Source organism: Periplaneta americana, chromosome 9 (assembly GCF_040183065.1).
Source record: "Periplaneta americana isolate PAMFEO1 chromosome 9, P.americana_PAMFEO1_priV1, whole genome shotgun sequence".
Taxonomy (NCBI): Eukaryota; Metazoa; Arthropoda; class Insecta; order Blattodea; family Blattidae; genus Periplaneta; species Periplaneta americana.
The window spans coordinates 98,366,008-98,388,203 of NC_091125.1; the positions used below are offsets into that span (position 1 = coordinate 98,366,008).

General features: G+C 35.8%; 1 protein-coding gene across 1 annotated transcript; it reads right to left on the reverse strand.

Moving 5' to 3' along the window:
* Positions 1–8,047: 8,047 nt before the first annotated feature.
* Positions 8,048–12,944, reverse strand: Def (Defensin). The gene is made up of 2 exons (XM_069835450.1): positions 12,787–12,944; positions 8,048–8,393 (listed from the first exon to the last, which is right to left on the reverse strand). Exons 1-2 carry the CDS (start codon positions 12,854–12,856, stop codon positions 8,236–8,238), a joined length of 228 nt encoding a protein of 75 aa, XP_069691551.1. The 5' UTR covers positions 12,857–12,944; the 3' UTR covers positions 8,048–8,235.
* Between the last annotated feature and the right edge of the window lie 9,252 nt (positions 12,945–22,196).

Genomic DNA, 22,196 nt, shown 5'->3' on the forward strand with positions numbered 1-22,196 from the left:
TTTAAAATTATCTCTTAAGTCGGAATACTTAAAGAATTACATTTAAAACAATACTGTCAACAGAATGCAACACATTTGTTGATACTTAATTGTTTTTTAATTCCCGAACCAATAGCATATTAGTCGTCGAGCTGAGAGAGAAAAGTTGTAGTAACAAAGTCAAGATCCTGACGCCTGGCTGAGAATCTACTCGCTATGCCAATAGTTTTAATTAATTTCTTTGAATCTGAGTTAATATGTGTTTTCTTACAATGCCGCAACAATATACATATAGGTTTCTTACTTACCTATGGCTTTAAGGAGCCCAGAGGTTCATTGCCGCCCTCACATAAGCTCGCAATCGTTTCCTATCCTGAGCAAGATTAATCCAGTCTCTACCATCATATCCCACCTCCCTCAAATCTATTTTAATATTAACCTCCCATCTACGTCTCGTCCTCCCCAAAGGTCTTCTTCACTCCGGCCTCCCAACTAACTCTCCATACGAATTTTTGGATTCACCCATACGTGCTACATGCCCTGCCTATCTCAAACGTGTGGATTTAATGTTCTTAATTATGTCATTTGTAGAATATAATGCGTACAGTTCTGCGTTGTCTAACTTTCTCCATTGTACTGTAACTTCATCCCTCTTAGTCCCAAATATTTGGCTAAGCACCTTATTTTCGAACAGCGTTAATCTCTGTTTCTCTCTCAAATTGAGAGTCCAAGTTTCACAACCATTCAGAACAACCGGTAATAAAACTGTTTTATAAATTCCAACTTTCAGGTTTTTCGAGAGCAGAGTCGATGATAAAAGCTTCTGAATCGAATAAAAACAGACATTTAAGAGATATTGCTACTTAAGAATACTTTTTTGTACTTGGTTTTAATACTTTGATTGTTATGTAATGTTAAATTTAATGAGTATAAAGTTATAAATATGAATTCATATAAAAACTTGAAAAAATTGAAGACTTATCTATTCTGTTGACGAGACGATGATAATGATAATAATGAAGATGTAGGAGGAGGATAAGAAAAGGTAGTAGAGTATTTGCAACTATTTACCAAAGAAAATGATAAAGGTATAGACAGTTGAGTAAACTAGAAAACAGTAAGTATACACATACTTAATGAATTAAATAAAATCTTGGTCTCATACGATAATAATTCTAAAGTTACCTGTACGTAATATTGTTACATTACCTTCTTCCGCAGGGGCGCTTGCAACGAGCGTGCAGGTCACCAGAAGAAAGATTAGGACCACGGTCTTCATGATGGAGCAGATAAATGAAACAAGCGCGGAGTGAATGTTGGCACCTACATTGGTGTTCTTCTTTATATACCCGTCAGTATCAACAACGAATTCTCCTTGATAAGTGTTCCGCACTCGGAAACGGATCTTGAAAATTACGTTTCTTCCTCAGTAAATCACAATGAAAGAATGCGATCATGCCATATAAGATGAGTAATGAGCCGTATACAGAATTATTTATGCGGCTGTTGTATGTTTTTGGTGTATTTGTGCAGCTTATGTCTGTGCGTTTCGAAACAACTGTCAATATCTTTTTCCAGCTGTTTCACGTCAGATGGTTCATCAATTGCGAAAATTAACACCTTATTCTTATCCTCAATTAAATACAGCCTCGGTAACGAAATATTGGTTTATAAATTGTGCGCGAAACGCTTACCACATGATGCATGCCTTCCGGTAGTACAGTGCTAGAACGCAAGCTTCACAGTGAATCAAGTTCGACTCCCGTGCTGATTAGAGCGATAATTTTGCTGAACAAGAACGGAGAAGTTGGTTTCTCTGGGTGTCCCCGTATACATCAATAAAACAAATTTTATTCCACAAACAAACTCCTTTAGCCCGATTCTTCCCATGATTATGTACATTTTATTCAAGGTAAGTTGTACGACCTCGACACGAGACAGAGGTGATAAAAGAATAGAGGTGCTTAACAATTGGGATATGGAGCGTGCACTTAAGCCAAAAGAGGCTTTTTTACACCCGTGATGGAACGAGTTGAGTTGCACTGTGTTGTTCGGCTAAGCCGGCTCCACTATCTAACACATTACGCATTGCTTTCAAGCTTTCAAAAACCGTAGAATGTAGATCCAGTGCTTATTTCTCTTTCACACACACACACACACACACACACACACACACACACACACACACACACACACACACACAAACAAACAAACACATAGATCTATACAAACAGGGTGAAAGTACTATAACTGTGTAGATTTTAACAGCTTAGTCCATGAATAAATAATAACAAAAGATTCGAATACCGAATTAGTCACAAACGATTACTTTCTCAGAAAAGGTATCCTCTAAATGTAACACTGCTTCACTCGATAAGTACCCTCCGTACGATTCTGATTTTTACTTTTTTATTGATGAAGAATAAAGAGGACACAAAGTTTCAAAAAGGAGGACATTGTTCGTAAGAAAGAGGACAGAAAATATGTACCTAGATTTCGGCTTAGGCTTATATTATATGAAGAGTCCACTGCAAGAATGTTGGTTGTCATTTGGAATACATTTTGCAGGAGAAGCAATTGAAAGCTTGAAATGCTTAGCGCTCAATGCTTAACTGTGATTTTCCGATCATTACTGGACAATGACTATCAGTGTTAATGCCATATAACTCTCTATGTACATTCTGTATGTCTTAAGCTATGCATTGAGAGTCTTGGTTCATTTTCGACACGAAAATGACATCAATCATTCTTGCAGTGGACTCTTCATATGTTAAATTTCGTCAGTATCTATTTTACTAGTGGCTTGTGCAGCAAATGCTGCTGCAAACTAAGTTCGTTAGACGTTCAAATAAAACTTTTTAGATTTATTTTCAACGAAGAATATTTGTCTTTTTGATAGTTATTTGCTTCCATAATAATGAAACATACTCCCTCTGATTGGATTTTTTTAGGCCAAATACTTTTTCTTGAACCTATCCAACTTCAGTTTTTGAGTTTCAACGCGAAAACGCAAGTATCAATGTCAGGACGATAGCAGTAGATATTTCAGGTCATTGTGGATTGTAGGCAAAAGTTAAAAAAATGTCAGATTTGCTAAGCTTTCGAACAATAGCATTTTCGTATAGCTGCTGCATGTAGAACTTGAAATGTAGAGCGTAAAATCATTTTATCCTGCTAAGAGATCTTGCTAAATTGATCCAGAAACTACAAAATTTTCTAGGCCTCTTTCTTTATCAGTAAGTAATACCTTTTTATCTTTCCTTAGGAACTGTAATTTTTGCGCTCTCTCGAGCCAATACTGAAGACAATGACACATATCGATATCTACACTATACCGCCATTAAGTATATGAAAAAGACCCAACCACACTGGGTTAATAAGTATAAAAATATTTAATTTTTAATAACAATATTAGTATCTTACTTAAGTTTTGTAGTTATATATAGCAGTCACTCAGTAAATTATAGAAATGAAGATCTAAATTAAGATATTCTCTACATTTACTGATATAACCACAAAACGTTTCACTTTCATGTCATCAATATAGCATCAATATTATGTAGCCTACAATTAATGAAAAACAGACGCATCATGATATTAACTATAATAATATTTAATTTCTAATGGTAATAATGTCATCAACCCACCTCAAGTTTCGTAGATTTGAATATCCAATACACAGCTGTACTCAGAAAATTATACACTGCAGAATCAGTTTTTAATAACAAATTGAATTGAGCTCTAAATATGTCGGCAATCTGCAGGTCATGGCCTTTGTGTAATAGCCTATTGTTTATTGTAGTGTGTGTTTTGTTCTGAAATTCAATCGAGTCGGCCGTGATTCAATAAAATTAGTTCTCAAAACTGAGAACAGATGGATTTTGGAAAATAGGAAAATTATGTACGAAAATTGACATTTCACTGAAAACTACTACTTTTCCGAAAAACTTTCGATGCCAGACATAAAAATGAGGGGTCACTCATTAAAATCCATTCAGCCGTTTTCCCGTAATTTCCATTACCAGTTCAAATTATATATATACTGTAGATTACAAAATACTTATGATAAAACTTGATAATGACTTTACAGTTAGCTACATATGAAAGTCAAGGGAATTATAATTATTAAAGAGGACAGAAAATATCTATTGAGATTTAGGCTTAGGCCTATATTATACTAATACTTTTAGAACCGCGTGGTTTAGGAAGTCCGATTTCGTGCACATGAAAACATGTCGAATCTTAGCTACACAAAGCAGAATGGGCATACTGCGAGGCGAGAATGCGGAAACGGATCCACATTCGCACCTCGATCTCTCTATTTACTAGCTATCTGTGAGCAACGACCATAACAAGAAGCAAAGAGAGTGATGATCGTTGGCAAATAATATTTTCCGTCGATGTTGCTACCACCTACAGGAAATTACTTGAAAAAGGCGTCAAATCAGATAATTTCATAATGTCAAGCATAGAAGTTACGAAAAGGAGGACATATTTTCTTCATTTTTAAAAAATCAGCCCGGACCCCGGACAAAGGCGTAAAAAGAAGGACATGTCCGGACAAAAGAGGACGTCTGGTCACCCAACTGCAATACAGAACATCTATTGCGCTAATACTCGATCTATTCCTAGACCAACTCCTCCGTGCGTCTTCGAGTCGCTAGCCGGCGGATGCTACGGATTTTACAGTGATGTCAACTTGAGCGCAAGCGTTCCTCACCGCACGTAAGGTACACAGGTACAAGTCACTAGTGAACACAAGGGCTATACATTACACAATGAGGTATAAGTCGTGCGTTTAATTTGCACGCTGACTGGAGTCTTGACTTCTCATATATTGAAAGTGGAGGTGATACTCTTTGTTTGGTTGTGGAAATTAGTTACAAAGAGATGTAGTGTCGAACATCTGAAATTATTAGTCCACCTACAGAATGATGTATTCAAATTTGGTTCTTTTTATTGACATTAAATAGTAGTAAATGTATGTGATGTATTGTAGAGCTTCTTTCTCACAGCATTTTATTTATGTTTACAGAATAAAGTACAAACAAAAGGATGTGTTGCTAATGGCGTAGACTCGTAACATGTGAGTTACGATTTGGATCTATAAATTGCCCATATTTCCTTACATAAATTGTACGTTTGACGATGATTCTTACCATTCCGATGTCCTTTGGTTAAGCCAAGAGAACGTTCTGTCCAGATTTTTTGAATTGGGTGAATATTTATCAGAATTTGTAATAGAAAAATTGACAAATTTCAGAAATAGTTGACTCTACATGGATCGAAGAACTTAAGTTTCTGAATGGTATTTTCGAACATCTGAACTTTTGAATTTGAGATCGCAAGGAAAGAATCAATTAATTTGTGACTTAATTGATGTTGAAAGCTTTTAGATGAAGGTTTTATTCTGAATGTCACAGAGCTTACAGCACAATTTTTATAATTTAAACTCCTTCAGTCATTGAACTCCGTGCTCAACAGTGTAAAATACTGCAATGTTTTAAAAAAATCTCTGGGAAAAGTTCCTGCTCGAACCCAAGTTGGATTTGTTTTGTGATCCTTACTCATCAGACCCGTAATATATACCATTACAGTTACAATTAAATATCTGAATTGACAAACATCCAAAGTCGAAAATTTACCGAATTAGACTTTTACCTGACAAATTGTTTTACATAGGCTAACATCTGTAAAGAAGAATATCCCAAGTCCGACTCCAAGCCTGTGATTTTGAGTCATACATAAATTTTTTTTCAATTCTCATATTGCAACTCTCTATAGTTTTTTTTCTGTCCTGAAAAATGTACTTCAATGGACTTGGAATTATGCCAATTCAGGTCTTCCATTAGAAATTATTTTGCTCAGGAAACATAATTTCATCGGACATAAGAAGGTTGATGTCGGCAAAAAGCAGAAAAAGCACTCCTGAATTAGGCGAGAAGCCTGGAATCTAAATTTGTTTCTAGAAGTATGATGGTCATATAAATAGTACATGATTATGTAACAGTTACGTAAAATAATTAAGCAAATTATATAGGTCTCATTATGTAAAACCGCTTAAGTTAAAGAGAATATATATTTATTATATTTTGTAGGCCTGTTAAATAATTTTACCAATTCAGAATGTCCTATGATTTCTTTTCCTTTCGTATAAGTTAAAACAGAAAAGTAGTGTTCATGTACTGAGTGCATTATTAGATAATCATAATAACAATTAATTGATTATCTGAAACTGTATAAGTTAAGGAGAAGCTATGTTTATTATTTATTGTAGCCTACTATTTTATAATTCATTGCATTTATTAGGGAGGTATATACTGCAAAACATGCTTTCATTTCTTGTGTTCTTGTATGAGTGTAACACTTTATCTATTACTTAAGATCAGTTTAATTCAACTTGCAGTGGTAGGCCAATAGAGTTCATTTTACTTACCCCTTCTCGTTCACTGCTACTGCATACAGAATAGATTCATTACAACCTGTGAGCGCTTGATAGCACGTAGAGTCGCTCACGTGCTCTTGACCTTGACATCCCTGCTGGAATAATGACGGAATGGATATCGGACTGAATGAATTGGGTGAAGTTTTGGACGAAAATACAGGTCTCCTATACAAATATAGGATTTAAGGACTTGGGGCTTGGAATTATGGGATGATGTAGTCTTTGTTTAAAATACGGGTCTCCGATATTGACAGGATTTAAGGACTTAGGGCTTGGAGATATTGGATGGGATGAAGTCTTGAAGAAAATACGGGTCTCCGATACTGATATGGGATTTAAGGGCATGGAGCTATGAGATGGGTGAAGAAGACTTGTAGAAAATATGGCATTTAAGAGCATGGAATTGTGGGCTGAGGTGAAGTCTTGCAAAAAATACGGGTCTTCGGTACTGATATGGTATTTAAGGGCATGGAATTATAGGCTGAGGTGAAGTCTTGCAAAAAATACGGGTCTTCGGTACTGATATGGGATTTAAGGGCATGGAGTTATGTGCTGGGGTGAAGTCTTGGAGAAAATACGGGTCTCCAGTACTGATATGGGATTTAAGGGCATGGAATTATGGGCTGGGGTGAAGTCTTAGAGAAAATACGGGTCTCCGGTACTGATATGGGATTTAAGGGCATGGAATTATGGGCTGAGGTGAAGTCTTGCAGAAATACGGGTCTGCGATAGTGATATGGGATTTAAGGGCATGGAGTTATGGGATGGGGTGATGACTTTGAGAAAATACGGGTCTCCGGTACTGATATGGGATTTAAGGGCATGGAGTGATGGGCGGGGTGAAGACTTGGAGCAAATACGGGTCTCCGATATTGATATAGGATTTAAGGGAATGGAAGTATGGGCTGGGGTGAAGTCTTGAAGAAAATGCGAGTCTCCAATACTGATATAGGACTTAAGGGCTTGGAGTTATGGGATGGAGTGGAGTCTTGGACAAAATACTAGTGTCTGATACCGATATAGGATTTAAGGGCTTGGAGTTGTGGGATGGGGTGAAATCTTGGAGAAAATACGGTTCTTCGATACTGATATAGGATTTAACGGGTTTGAGTAGTGGGATGGAGTGAAATCTTGGAGAAAATACGGTTCTTCGACACTGATATAGGATTAATTGCTTGGAGTTATGGGATGGAGTGAAGTCTTGGACAAAATACGGGTCTCCAATACTGATAAGCCTATATGATTTAAGAGCTCCGGGTTTGGAGTAATGACATGGGCTGAAGTCTTGGAGAAAACACGGGACTCCGATATTGATATAGGATTTAAGGGCTTGGGGCTTGGAGTTATGGGATTGGGTGAAGTCTTGTAGAGAATACGGGTCTCCGATACTGATATAGGATTTAATGGCTTGGGGTTCGAAGTTATGGGATTTATCAGGTACTGGTCAAGGGATGAGACCTGGCTTTGTGACGGATGAAGCAAGATGGCCTCGCTCTTACCGTCGGTCTCACTAATGCCACCCGTCACAATGGAAATAATCATCGCACGTAAGTATGCACAACGGGCCAATGTGAGCCTATGTTCTTTCCAGCTCTATTCCTCGGAAAGCAAAGTAAAGCCAGGCCGAACCGAACCAAACCAAGTTTTTAATGAATTATATTTAATTTACAAATGTAGCATTGAACTTCAGTCAAACGCTTTTGTTAACTTGCTTTAATATTTATTATTTATTTTGTTACAGTTGTACAGAGACAAAAAAAAAAAACAATTTTCAAGTAGAAATGATTTTAATGCTGTGGGTTGGAGTGATGTCACTTCCGGCAGTGGCAGACGCCTTTTTTGCAGTGTCCTCCTCTGAAGCCCCTGCGCATGGCCAGACAGTGAGCCGCACAGAGGCTGTCACCGGCTTTGAATCCTGCAATTTGAATGCTCGCCAGGTCACAGGTTGCTCTTGCGATGCGGACGTGTTCTGCGAAAAGAAATTAGCTGTAATACAGAATAACTTAATACACTGCAAAGTTAATTTACGAAAAGGTACTCTTTGATGCTCATGTGTTCTGGGGAGAAAGATCTAGCTCCGTAAATTTGAGTGCTTTATATCTCCGAACTGATTCTTTGTATCAAGAGATTTTCAATTCTATAATAATCAACTCATGATCCACTACAAATTCTCTGAAAATATTTGGGGTAAGATTCCACTTAGACATCGAAACTGAACGATAAGTTATGTTTCCTTTGATTTTCAGCTTAGCAAGTTCACTTCTCATCTCTGCGAAGGCATACAGGTATTTGAACTCGGACCCGCTCGTTTCTAGGTCAGACATGCTAATCATTACTCCACAGCGATGGATGATCCCATTCTTACTGTGTTTTTTTTTCAGGTAAGAGCCGACATCTTCAGATTATAACTTCCGAGATCCAATGTAAGTGATTTGACGCATATTTAACTGAATATATTAACCAAGATTCTGGTAGAGGATATACGCCATTTAACGTCTGCTTCTCTTTTATTTATAAAGTGTGCAGTGTTTTGTGTTTTGTATTTAAAGTACTGAATTTGCGTTTTCTCTTAGTTATTTTTTTTCCCAAACATTTAAAATAATTTGAAGTTAGAGTCGCCGAGGCATAGAATTTGAATGAAAAAAAAAGAGAAGACATCTTGCACTAAACTCACAGTTGTCTGGTGTAAAATAACTGACGTTTGTGGTAAGATGCACACTCTTTTATTCTTCTTACAGAAGCGCAACAGGCTAAAATGTAAATTTTTCACTTTGTAGTTGGTTGTACGCTACTGGTCCCATTTTTCGACTTAAGCTCCTTGCTATTTGTGCCGCGTGTTGCAGCAGGTTTATTAATTCCGCTTAATCCTCACCATTACGGATGTTTTTGCGGTCCAGGTTAAGAGGAAATGGGGTTATAGGTAGATAATCTGTTTCTATCCGGTAATGAAACCAACGACTGGAATTTTAATACAAGGGTAATTAAAATAAAAACAAGACTTTTATATTCCAAGAAAATTTAGAGTTTCGAATTATCTTCATGACTCTGAAGTACACAATAATGGTTATGGCGCAATTTTGACTTTCTCTGACTGTAGAATCGAAACCCGCCTCAGACATAGATTTTTTTTCTTATAAATGTTCCTTTTTGCGTTATCCCACGATTAGATCTATATTTCTAAACTTGGGGTACACATAAGTTATTTCTAGCGTTATGAGACGCTTTACTTAGAACGATGAGATATTTGTCTAGTGAGTTTAAGATCAATTTAATTACAAACAAGACGAAATTGTATGACGTGAAAAAGGATTCCTGTAGCTACGTGAAAATGATATGCTCTCGATTGGATGTTAGCCTATTGTTATATTTAGACTTTTAACGGACTGTTTCGTATGTATAAGGATTATGAATATGGTTGAGAATGAAAGGTAATGCAAGTTGTGTGTTGTGTTTTAATAATTATTATTTATTTAGATTTAAATTGAAAAGTTTACATAATATTTAATCTATACTAATAATAAATCTGTAGCCAATATTTTTCTGGTAATTTTCGATTATCCAAAAATAATTGGTGTTAACATGTAAAATTAACCATCCTGAAACCGGAAATCGGTTTTTTGAAAATTTTGTTTGTATATCTGTCTGTCTTGTCTGTCTGTTTGGATGTTTGTTACCTTTTCACGCGATAATGGCTGAACGAATTTCGATGAAAATTGAAATATAAATTAAGTTCGTTTTAACTTAGATTTTAGGCTATATAGCACTCAAAATATTTTATTTAAATGGGCCTGAATTAGATAAATCGAAATATCTCGCGTATTATCTATACTCTAACCACGACGTAAATACCAGATCACTTATCTGTGGCACGCTAAGTATACCTCTTCATAGAACATCTTTTACAGTATCCATCTCGCGTCAATGGAATTCCTTGTCACAAAGTATTAAGGGCTGCAAGACAATAAACATCTTTAAAAACACCTTAAAAGATAACCTTATTAGCATTTCACTCCAATCATACTGATTTAAACTATCACTGACTACATTGTTACTTCTTTCTTTAGACATCATCCTGATAGTGCTGTATTTTCAAAATTGTCTCATAATAATCTCTTTATATTATCTAATATTGTTTGAAATATATTAACATTCTATGTATTTTAGCTTAATTCTGCTACACAGTTTATTTCAGTGTTTAATTAATAGTTCATAGTATTTTGTTCTTTAGTTCGTAAATAACTCTTGTATACATGTAACTCATCTAAATCAAATTGTTGAATTCTTTGTAAGTTCATGCATATGTATATATACTTTTTGCTGGTTGAGTGGAAGAGAAGGCCTTACGGCCTTAATTCTGCCAGCTAAAATAAATTATTATTATTATTATTATTATTGTTGTTGTTGTTATTATTATTGCTTTTTGTGGAAAATGTTATATAACAAAAGTTTCTTTAAAAATTATTTCCGATAAGTTTTATTCCATGCAAAATTTTGATAGGACTGATATTTAAGGATATACTAGACTTTTAAAATATCAATACAATACATTTTCAGCACCGCCTCAGATTATAGCGTTGCTGTTCCTGGAGTAACTCCTATGTGCAAAATATAAATATTTTGAGTAGGAAGAAAAAACACATTTATTCATTCCATGGCAATGGTACATAAGAGGTCGTGAATTCGTATATTTTCGAAAGAAAGAAAGAAAGAAATATAATTACAATCACTATATAATATGCTGTATCACTATTTAAGTTATTTGAAGGGTTCAGAACCATAGTGGGCCAAGCGCCATTTACTGAAGACGTAGAAAACAATGGTCAAAATTAAGTTATTACCATATGAACGCATATTGCAAGTAATATAAAGTTTACACATTAAAACTAAATGATATATCAATCTTCATTAAACTATGGTTGCATGTAATAACAAATAAGAAACACGTTAAAGGAATCCGTCAGGAACTTCCTATCGTACGAACGCTTCAAACTCCTGCGGAATTTCGTTACGCCAACTTTTCTATCCTACACCCCATTCGGCAGACCGAATTATAAAACCTTATCACGTCAAGAAAGGGATCTAATATACGAATAAATACGGCGTTTTATCCACTTGACCCTTGAGCATAGGCGTTTCATGCTGAAATAAAGAGCAGACATTTATTTTACTAGAGTGTTAAAATTAAACTCATTTCATTGAATTCATTAAGGTTTTGAGTCAAGACAAGTTTGAGTATAATTTTTGGACGATGAAAGAGTAATGGAACGGAGAAAAATTCTCTCTGGCACCGGGATTTGAACCCGGGTTTTCAGCTCTACGTGCTGACGCTTTATCCACTAAGCCACACCGGATTCTACCCCGGCGTCGGAAGAATCGTCTCAGTTTTAAGTTCCAACTCTTGGGTTCCCTCTGGTGGCCGCCCTCTGCACTACGTTATAGATATCTATGAACCTAGGACTGAAGTCCACACATGTGCTGAGATGCACTCGTAATGAGTGACTAGTTGGCGGGATCCGACGGAATAAGCGCCGTCTTAAATCACGAAGTGATTTACGCATATCATATATATTATTATAATGTACCGAAGTACATATGATATTTCCATGCACATGTGTGGACTTCGGTCCTAGGTTCATAGATATCTATGACGTAGTGCAGAGGGCGGCCACCAGAGGGAACCCAAGAGTTGGAACTTAAAACTGAGACTATTCTTCCGACGCCGGGGTAGAATCCGGTGTGGCTTAGTGGATAAAGCGTCAGCACGTAGAGCTGAAAACCCGGGTTCAAATCCTGGCGCCGGAGAGGATTTTTCTCCGTTCCATTACTCTTTCATCGTATGATGACGCAGAATATCTGCATGGAAATATCATATGTACATCGGTACATTATAATAATATATATAATTTTTGGAGTTATTTGAAGACTCTGTATCAACTGCATAGGTACACGCTGTGTTTGAGTTTGCCTTGTAATTTTTCTTTCTTCTTTGTCCTCTTATCGTTATATTATAATTGCAACGTCTCTCAATAACCCTTCATTTTTAAAACGTCTCTTTTATCCCTCCTTAAAGTACTGGAATTTCACTTGCAGCAGATTGTTGTGGTTCGAGGTGGGAAAAGCGAACAAAGCACAGGTTTCGTCGAATTTGTACTTGGGATTTCTCTCCCATTTTCATTTTATTGTTGTCATATTATCTCCGTATTGCGAATAAATCTATAAAAAAAAGTTTGCAATTTTTTGAAGGCCTACTTTCTAAAGAGAGGGGTTTTCTGTTCATTTGCATTTTAGAAGTACTTTATTATCGTCATTTCAGGGTCTCGATGATTATTAAAGGTTGTTTGGAAGCATTACTACCTACTTACCTGATTCCGCTGGCGCGCCTGAGACGAGGGAGCAGGCCAGCAGGAGTAAGATGAGCAGTTCTTGCTTCATGATGATCGAGATGTGGCGAGGCCTGCGAATCTTGCGACTTTATATCTCGCGGCGGATAATTGGTTTCCGTTGTTTTTGTTTCATAGTTGCGGCTTCCCGGAACACGCGGGGCTTTCCGGGAAGGCGGAAAACATACCTGGAGAGCTTATGCGGTCACAGATGTAAAAAAGCACAGGAATAAACAAGTAGATATACAAAGAATTCATTATTAAACATTCACATTAAAAGACAAACAAATAAATTAATAAATAATTAAGTAAATAAGTAAATAAATATGTAAATAAGTAAGTAACGAAGTAACTCAATAAGTAAGCAAATACATAAATGAATGAATGAATGAATGAATGAATGAATGAGTGAATGAATTAATGAATGAATTAGTAAATGAATGAATGAATATATAGATGGATGGATGGAGATAGATATAGATATTGTTTTATATATAGTATACATAGATAATTAATAATTAATAATAATAATAATTATTATTATTATTTATTTATTTAATCTGGCAAATCTAAGGCCAGTAGGCCTTCTCTTCCGCCCCGCCAGACTCTAATTCTAATAGGATACAATTAGTTACATAGTTATTACATTAATATCTAGACCATAAAACAACATGAAAGTAAATAATGAAAGTTGGATACGTAATGTTAGTGTGACAATAATAAACGTTGGTAAGAAATAGTGATAATAATAATAATAATAATAATAATAATAATAATAATAATAATAATAATATAATAATAATAATCATGATGAGATAATTTAAATATTTATTCTGTGATATATATATATATATATATATATATATATATATAACCATTAGACATTGAGAAACCCGAGAGAGCTATTATTGTTAACAAGAATTGTTAGAAAAATATTTCGTTAGTCTACTCTTAAATTGGTTTGATGTTTGACAGTCCCTGACATTACTCGATAGGGAATTCCAAAGCCGAGGAACAGTCACAGTGAAAGAAGACGAATATGAGGATGTTCATGGGAGGGAATGGATGATATTGAGGAGTGTTGTGATCGTGTGTCTAGGTTACGATGTGTGGATAAATTTTGAAAACGAGACGCAAGATAGACAGGAGTGGAGAAATGCAATATTGCAGACAATATATAGACAGATATAGATATAGACAGGTATGCAGAAAGATAGACCGACAGATACATAGACAGATAAATAATTTTATAAGTAAGTAAACAAAGAGATAAGTTGATAATTATCTAGATAATTAAGTAGATAATTAAGTTAGTAAGTAGATAAGTACCGCAAAATGGGGTAACTTTGCACCTACAGGGGTAACTTTGCACCGTCTATGAGAAACTTTTATATAAGTCTAGGGGTGTTTACTTGAACCAAATCTATCTGTTCATTACTTCCACCAATAGATGGTATATATGTACAGTATTTTTCCACTGTCTGTAGTCACAGAATTTGTTTATGATATTTCTATACCTTAACAGCAGAACGTGTACATAATTTGATTGAAATATAGCTCAAATTAATTATCTTTCATCACAGATGGTGTGAACAATCTCAAAATAAGTTATATGTGTGTCTGTTCCTTAGTCATCCATTTAGACTTTCTAGTTTTGTTTGTGCAGCTGTTTTGTCGGCAAATAGTGTTACAGAATAATTTTCTAATCAAGGTCAATTTGAGGCCAAATTGGCGTTACTTTGCATAATAACACAAACGAAGATTTTTTTAAATGTTAATTGTATTATTTTGATTTAAGGACCTTCCATGAAGTTTAAAAACGCTTAATATAATTCACACTTTGTATTACAGCTAAATTACTTGAATTTATTTTTCTTTTTATTACATATTAAAGCCATACATGGTCTCTCACTGCCAAACTTGGTAACAATCTCCAAATACGCCAAAGGAAAATCTGAGAAGGATACTAGGCTTATCACTGAGGACAGAGTTCCAAACGAAGTGCTCCAAATATGTCAGCAATTGAAGATGCAGCACTGCAAGCCACCGACACCAAATGGAAGTTGGGAGGCCATGTTACAAGACTTAGAGACAGAAATCCAGTAAATGACCTGAAAGGGACAATATTATGGAATATGAATGGGAGGTAGTAATTGGGAGACTAAATTCATCCAAGAAAAAGTATCAAGAAAAGACTTGCTTATATTCCATTCCAGTACTTGACACAAAATAATACGTATAATTTTTTACAGTTATTCACGTTCTGTTGCCCCGACTTGTCATTCGAAAGAACTGAAAATATTTTTGAAACAACATTTTAGAAGAATGTGACCACTTACTGTATATTGAAATGTTGTGTAGTTTTTTTCAAAAACGTTTTGTCCGTGTCACTACTTATAGCAGTTATTGAATATGTGTTTCCATTGTTTCTGTTCCTGATATAGTATATTTTCATTGTTTAACACGTGTATGGTGCAGTGTAACACCAACAGTGGCAAACTTTGCACCACCCCTCTTAAAATTCTGGCGGTGCAAAGTAACCCCCAACTATGGGTAACTTTGCACCAAAGTTTTGGCAGATTATAAATTTTAAAAGACATTTATTTTCGAAGATATGACTCGCATACCCTTAGAACGTATAAAATAAATTTCTATTTCAAAATTAGACATTTAAAGACTACATACAGACTGAAAACAAATTTTTGACTAGAAGATGGTGCAAAGTTATCCCATTTTACGGTATGTTAGTAAATAGATAAGTGAGTAAATAAGTAGGTAATTAAGTTAGTATATAAGTAACTGAATAGATGAATAAGTAAATAAATCAATAAAATTATATGAAAAAAAAAATGTAAGGAGAAAGAAAGAACGAAGGAAAGGAAGGAAGAAAGGAAGGAAGAAATAAGAAAATGTAAAATGAAACGGATGGAAAGTTTGGTGGACATAAGAAAATATAGAAAGGAATTGATGGGTGGGTGGTTGGTTGGATGGATTTGAGTCCACCACTATGGAGTAACAGTTGACCTTGAAATGAGCGGGCCCGGGTTCAAATCCTTGTTCGGGCAAGTTACCTGGTTGAGGTTTTTTACGCGGTTTTTCTCTCGCGGGTGACTTTCGGCGCTGGATCCTGAATTCATTTCGCTGTCATGACATTCTCTTCATTCATACGCTAGATAAGTCTATAGCCTAATAATAAAATGGGTGGATTGACGGTGAATGGAATGATTGGGGTTTGCAGGAAGGTAGATAAAAATGAACAATCTTATTAAACACAGACAAATCTCTCTGCTGTGATCAAGGGATTGATTGTTCCCATTTCTGATATAAATTATAGGACTTAACATAAGAGCTGTATAAAAAGTTGTAGAAAGTAGCAGTATCACCAAGTAGGTCTATACTCCAGTCTGTATCTGTGAACACAAGCTACGTAAAAAATAATGCTAATTCGTCAAATATTAATTTCTGTACAGCTGAAAAAAGTTACTTATTCGTCCAAGGTCTAAGGACACAGTACAATAATATAGGTAAATGGCTGCATAAGGAAAATTCTGCCACCATGATGTGAGAACTTTGTAAAATTCCACTGAATCATGGCTAAATATTTCTTGCTCGAGGTCATAATTCATGTAGAAAGGGGAATACTACAGTTCGTGTACCCCGAATGTTTCTATAATTGGCGAAGATTATACAATTGCAGTGAGCGTGAGTTGAAGCCTGTACTTACTGGTGTTACCATGGCAACACAGTGCATCATTATATACTCATTACTCTCGTGTTAACGTTTATCTCCTCTTTCTTAAAGTGAGAAAGGGGAGAAGAAAAATGTTCCGGAATGATCTTCAGTCATAAAATAAAATGAAGAAATAAGTGCAAGTGCTTGTTTTTTTAACGTCTTATAGAATTTTTGGGCATTAGCGTCAACTTCAGAGATTTTCGAAAACTTTTGCTGTAAATCTCTCGACTTATGGTTTCCATGGATTTTGTCTGTGACTCTGTCTGAAGAACATGATCAGGCTTCGAGACTTTGGACTCAATACAATAAGTTTACTGTGCATGCACTATAGGTTGTTGACTCTCTGCAGGTAGATAGAGATGTGTTGAGGTAACAACGTTGCTATTTAGAGTAGAATACGGTAGTATGGGGAAACACACATATGTACATTCTGAAAGTAAATATACATTACACAATGATAATATCAAAAGAATGTGAAAATCATTTATTCTCCTGTCTTTTATAAGCATTTGTGTTTAATTATACACAGTGTTAATGGTGGAAATAAGAATGTAGCAATTTTAATTTTTTCATTTATCCTCTTGGTCGTCCTTAGGAAGTGCAGTTACAGTACCGAATTGCAATGTACCTACTACAAGATGTACCTCAGTGTCTCAAACGTAAATCTTTTTCGGTTATCTGCTGAAGTTTGTACTGTGGAAAGCTGCGCTCTACATCGGATGACGTGATAGGAGCAAAACGAAAAAACCTAACACCATTGCAGTCTCTAAGAGACAGTCCTTTATTCTCGGGTGACTCTATGCCCAGTAATTTGCTGTTTATGTTACACAATGTTCCATATCCGTTATTTTTACTTAAAATTGGTTTCCACTTCTGTTTTACACGTTGAGTAACCATTTTGCTACAGGGAAAACGTTTGTATTTTTCAGTTCCCCACTATGGATAGTTACAAAACCCACATATAGTCTAGTTTCATCACGTCCAATTTTCTAAAAATAATGTTTTTCTTTTTTTTTAATCATGAAAATATTTAAATACTGAAATTAATGCCCTCGATCTGGGCCGGGATCGAACCCGCAATCTCGAGCACAGGTCAGCGCTATACCGACTACTCTACCCACGCCGATTGTTTGTTCGTTAGGTTAGTTTGTTGGGTTAGTTCATTGATTTCTAGGTTAGCTTGTTGATTGGTTAGTTTGTTCGTTGTTATGTTAGCTGATTGCCTTTTCAATTCTTTGTCATATTGATTGTTATTTGTTGGTTGGTTGCCTGAACCGTTTATTTATTGGTAATTATTCTTGTGTACCAAATTTAATTCCTTTCGATGGTACTTTCGTCATTAATTTTGATTACTTTTTATTTAATTTATTCTCTCGTTGCTAATTCTCTTTCACATTCTCTCTTTTAATTTTGCTCTAATTTTTTCCTCTTTGTTTTCCATATATATTTTCCTTTGATCTCCAACTGTCTTCGTTTCCTGATCAAAATTACGTTGATTTGTTTGGAATTAAATTATATCTGTTTGACTTCCAGAGATAGCTTTGAAATTTAGAAGTATTTCTCTGCTTATTATTTCTCTAGCGATAAATCAGGAGTTCATATTCCCTTTTCTTTTATAACTAATATTGGAAGCATTTTAAGATTTTGTTTAATCTTTTTTATTCCTAAAACCAAGAAGCAGAAGTTAATTACCGATATTCGTTACAGAAATTCGCTTCTACTTTACATTTCAAGGCAGGGTTAAAGTACTTCTTCTGAGCCTTAGTTGTTGGTAGTCATGCATTAAAAATTATAACCACGTGATATTCCAAGTGTACTTGGTTCTCTGTTACGACCTTGAGATGGCAGTAGCTGTCCATTTATAGAATCACGGCCAATATAAAATCCGGCCGCTAGAGGACAGCACTGTACAGTCGATTGCAGTCTCGATCTTCATCTGTAATTGTCCGTCAAGACGATGTTTACTAATAAATCCACTCAGGTCTCTAGTTGCCAGGCAACGAAACAAGCGCCTGTCTAATTGAATGAGACTCGTTTGTATTCAGTCCGGGTTATAAAGGAACCGTCTTATATCCATTTGGATTAAGGGCGTGTGAAAGTATCCAGCATAAAAGATCAGCTGTAATAAATGAGGCACGTTCGATTCCGATACTATAAAACACAGTGTGTGTTAAAGTGGCAGAATTAAGCTAACGTTTAGAATATTAGACTGCTAAATTGCTTTAGGCCTATTTGTGTAACTAGGCATCTAATTACGGAATAGGCTTAACTATTGATGTAAATATTCACTTTATTGTATGATTTCGCTGTACACTGAGGCTAATTTTACCATTGCTGCATTGCAATTATTATGCCATTTCATAAGTAAATACGATAATTTTATATGTACACAATTGTTAAACGGAATTGGTGGGGTTACTCGGTAACGTCACGGTTAAGGCGTTGTCCCACTAGCTGGAATGTCTCGGGTTCGATTTCTGACAGGGATCATGGTGTTTTCCTATTTATCTAATTGTCTCGGCCATGCTATGGTTCTGGCGTGCACTCAGCCTCTAATAGAAATTTTGCTTCCTAGTGGCTAAGGTGGCCAGCACGTAGGACTGATGTCCCTACTGCTACTCAGTACTGGTTGTGAAGTGACATTGTAGTTTTAACGTCCTGTCACCCCAGGGACCTTATTGGGCATGTAATACCTTTCAAATTCAAATGTTAAACATAAAACTAATATAGGCCAGTGAAATTTTTTAACGGATCGTTCTCAGTAGAAGACAATACTGAATTATTAACAAAGAAGAATTTTAATTCCCCTGCTTATTATTAAGTGTGTTCTTATGGAAGGATGACTCCTGAATAGCGGACATTCCTAAATAAACGAACGAGGACGAAATTAAAATTTAACATTAGTATCGAAGATATTCGAACAAGAAATCATCTTTACTTCAAAATTCCTCATATCTGCCCTTAATAAACCCTACAGTCACCGATGTAGCTCAGACGGTACAGCGTTTGTCTGCTTATCTCGAGATGCACACGGGCGTGGGTTCGATTCCCGTTGGTCTAGTTCCCCCCCCCGCAACTTTTTCCAACTGTAAGGCGAATGTCAGGTAATCCAAATATGAATACTTGACCTCTTTACGCCAAATATCTCATCACCATTTCTATCAACTCTAAATAGTTTAGTATTCGAGATAGCGTCGTTAAATAAGCGACTAAAAACCTGTACCTACACTGTGAAACTGTGACGTCAGAATTATGAACGTTCACTACATCATAAGGAAGTGGGGCCGAATACCTAAATTAATTGAAACTATAAAAAAAGGTAAATGAAAATTTGTTATTTTTAAATGTACTGTAGGTTTATTTGTATAAACTTATCATATTAATGTTGAAGTTTGTAATTTCGTTTCCAACTTAATTGTAACTTAATTTTTCATATGCAAGTTAAAAAATTAATATATTCCTTTGATTTGTACTGAGAATCGTAAAGGAAAATTGATGGAGAATTATGATACTTGAACAAATGAGTAAACATGGGTTAGTGAAAAGTATTTTCATGATCTTATGCATTTAAAACTACTTGATATGCCTAATGTGGTCCATGTAATTTAGGTCTCAAAATATACATATTAATATCTATCGATTTCTACAATAACGGACTGTTTTCAAAAGCAAACAGTTTTATAAATCTACGAATGTGTACGCTGTTAAAACTTGTAGATTTTAAGGTCACCGATAAATTCACAACCAATGCAAGTTGGAGTTAATTTTTCTAGGGAAACTTAACATCCAGTTGCATTTATTATGACTGTGTCATGAATAAAAGAAAATTAAATTATAAAACCTTAAAATGAATTAATAAAATGTAAATATTAACATAACATAAATAAGAACTTGGTGATCGGAAGAAAAATGAAAAAGGTAAACGTGCGAATTCAAAATGAAGTAGTGTAACAAATGGATGGCTTCAAATACTTGAAGAATTTGAAATGTGGATATGGAGACATTGTGAAATCGAGAGACAGAAAAAGGAATGAAGCTGTGCTAGAAAGAGTGAGTGTAGAAAGAATAACGCTGAAACTGATCAGAAATAGAAAAATAAATTAGCTGGGTCGCTGGCTAAGGAGAAACTGCCTACTGAAGGATGCACTAGAAGGAATGGTGAACAGAAAACAATTCGGAGTAGAAGAAGATATTAAGGTCCGTTTACACGGTACGGAAGTTTCTCGAGACGGGGATTATTCGAATGGATTTCGTGCGTACAGCAGTCTACAGTACGATTATTTAGTCCTGACAGTCGCTGGCAATGTGCGCCTGGGTCAGGCGAGTCCATTTAATTGGGTTAGTCAGCCGCTTTCCTTCAGAGCGATCGGATGTCATACATGAGGTAGAGCGGTACGTTTCCAGTACAGTTAAGTTGTACTGCATTCCTTTACTGACCGCTCGCCCTTATCTCTACTCCGGAGCTCTCCCCACTACTCCTATTACTTCCCCTCTTTCGCGTCGTCGAGCTGTCAGGACTAAAAAATCGAACCGTATATACACTGCTGTCGCATGAAATGGACTCGAATAAATACCCGTTTCGAGAAATTCCCATCCCGTGTGAACGGGCCCTAATATGATAGACATAATTAAGATATATTAATCATACGCAGAGACTAAGATGAAGGCGGAAAATAGGAAAGACTGGAGATTGCTGAGTCTTCAGTGAAAGACATGCTCTTGGGCAGAAAACTGAATGAACGCTTCGTTGTCACGTTTCTAAAGACATTGATGTTAATAAAAGTGACTGTATCTTTTTTGATTCTACAGCGTTATATCTGTGAAAACACTATGGGGAAGGGATAAAATAGAAATAAAAAATGTTGGCCGTCTGTGACAATTTTTGTAAAGACAGAATTTTTTGTGTCGCTTATAGAATTCATATGGGACCAGTTTTTCCGGCCTCAAATGCGGGACATTTCCTACAAAAAGGGACACGCAAGCATAGAATATTCCCTATTTTGCGAAATAGAAATGCTAATGAAATGGGAATTGTAGAGTGTATTTGAAGAAAGCCCCGAGAAAAGCCCTCATAACTTTGGCTTTGTCATTGCCCAGATTTGAAGTCTGGTTTGCGGTCGTCGTAAAAAAGCGGTGTTCCAATTCAACTACCAAAATAAAAGCTAGTGTACTCCATTTTTACATTTTTATGCAATAACTCTCTCAAAAACCTTTCTGCAACAATCAGAATTAATCTATTCTTTGAAGCGGAGAACCCGCAGTGACTTGAAATTATCGAGAGCAGTCGAAACTGCCTGGACTTATCTATGAATTCTGTCGATGTTCTCTAATTTTCCAACAGATTGGTCACAGTTGCGACCACATGACAGCCAACTTTATCGTGCAACACATACCCTGACTCTAGGAGACATATGTACTCGTACTTGTTTACGACTCATAGCTGAGCGCAAAATGATGTTCCTAGAATGACAGAGTAATAAACTGCATTTACTTTTGTACTAGGAGATATAGCGTGCAGGAAGATTACCCTTGGTACGCATGGCACACAGTTATCATTATCTTTCAACGGACCTTGCATTGGCTGGTTGGTAACTTCGTGGGTGAGATGATTATGGATATCACTTGGACTGAACTGGACATAGCCATGTTCCATCTATTG

Coding starts and splice junctions, on each gene's coding strand:
- Def (XM_069835450.1), bottom strand. CDS start 12,856: ATGAAGCAAGAACTGCTCATCTTACTCCTGCTGGCCTGCTCCCTCGTC. Junction 8,394..12,786: donor AGGCGCGCCAGCGGAATCAG/GTAAGTAGGTAG, acceptor TTCTTTTCGCAG/AACACGTCCGCATCGCAAGA.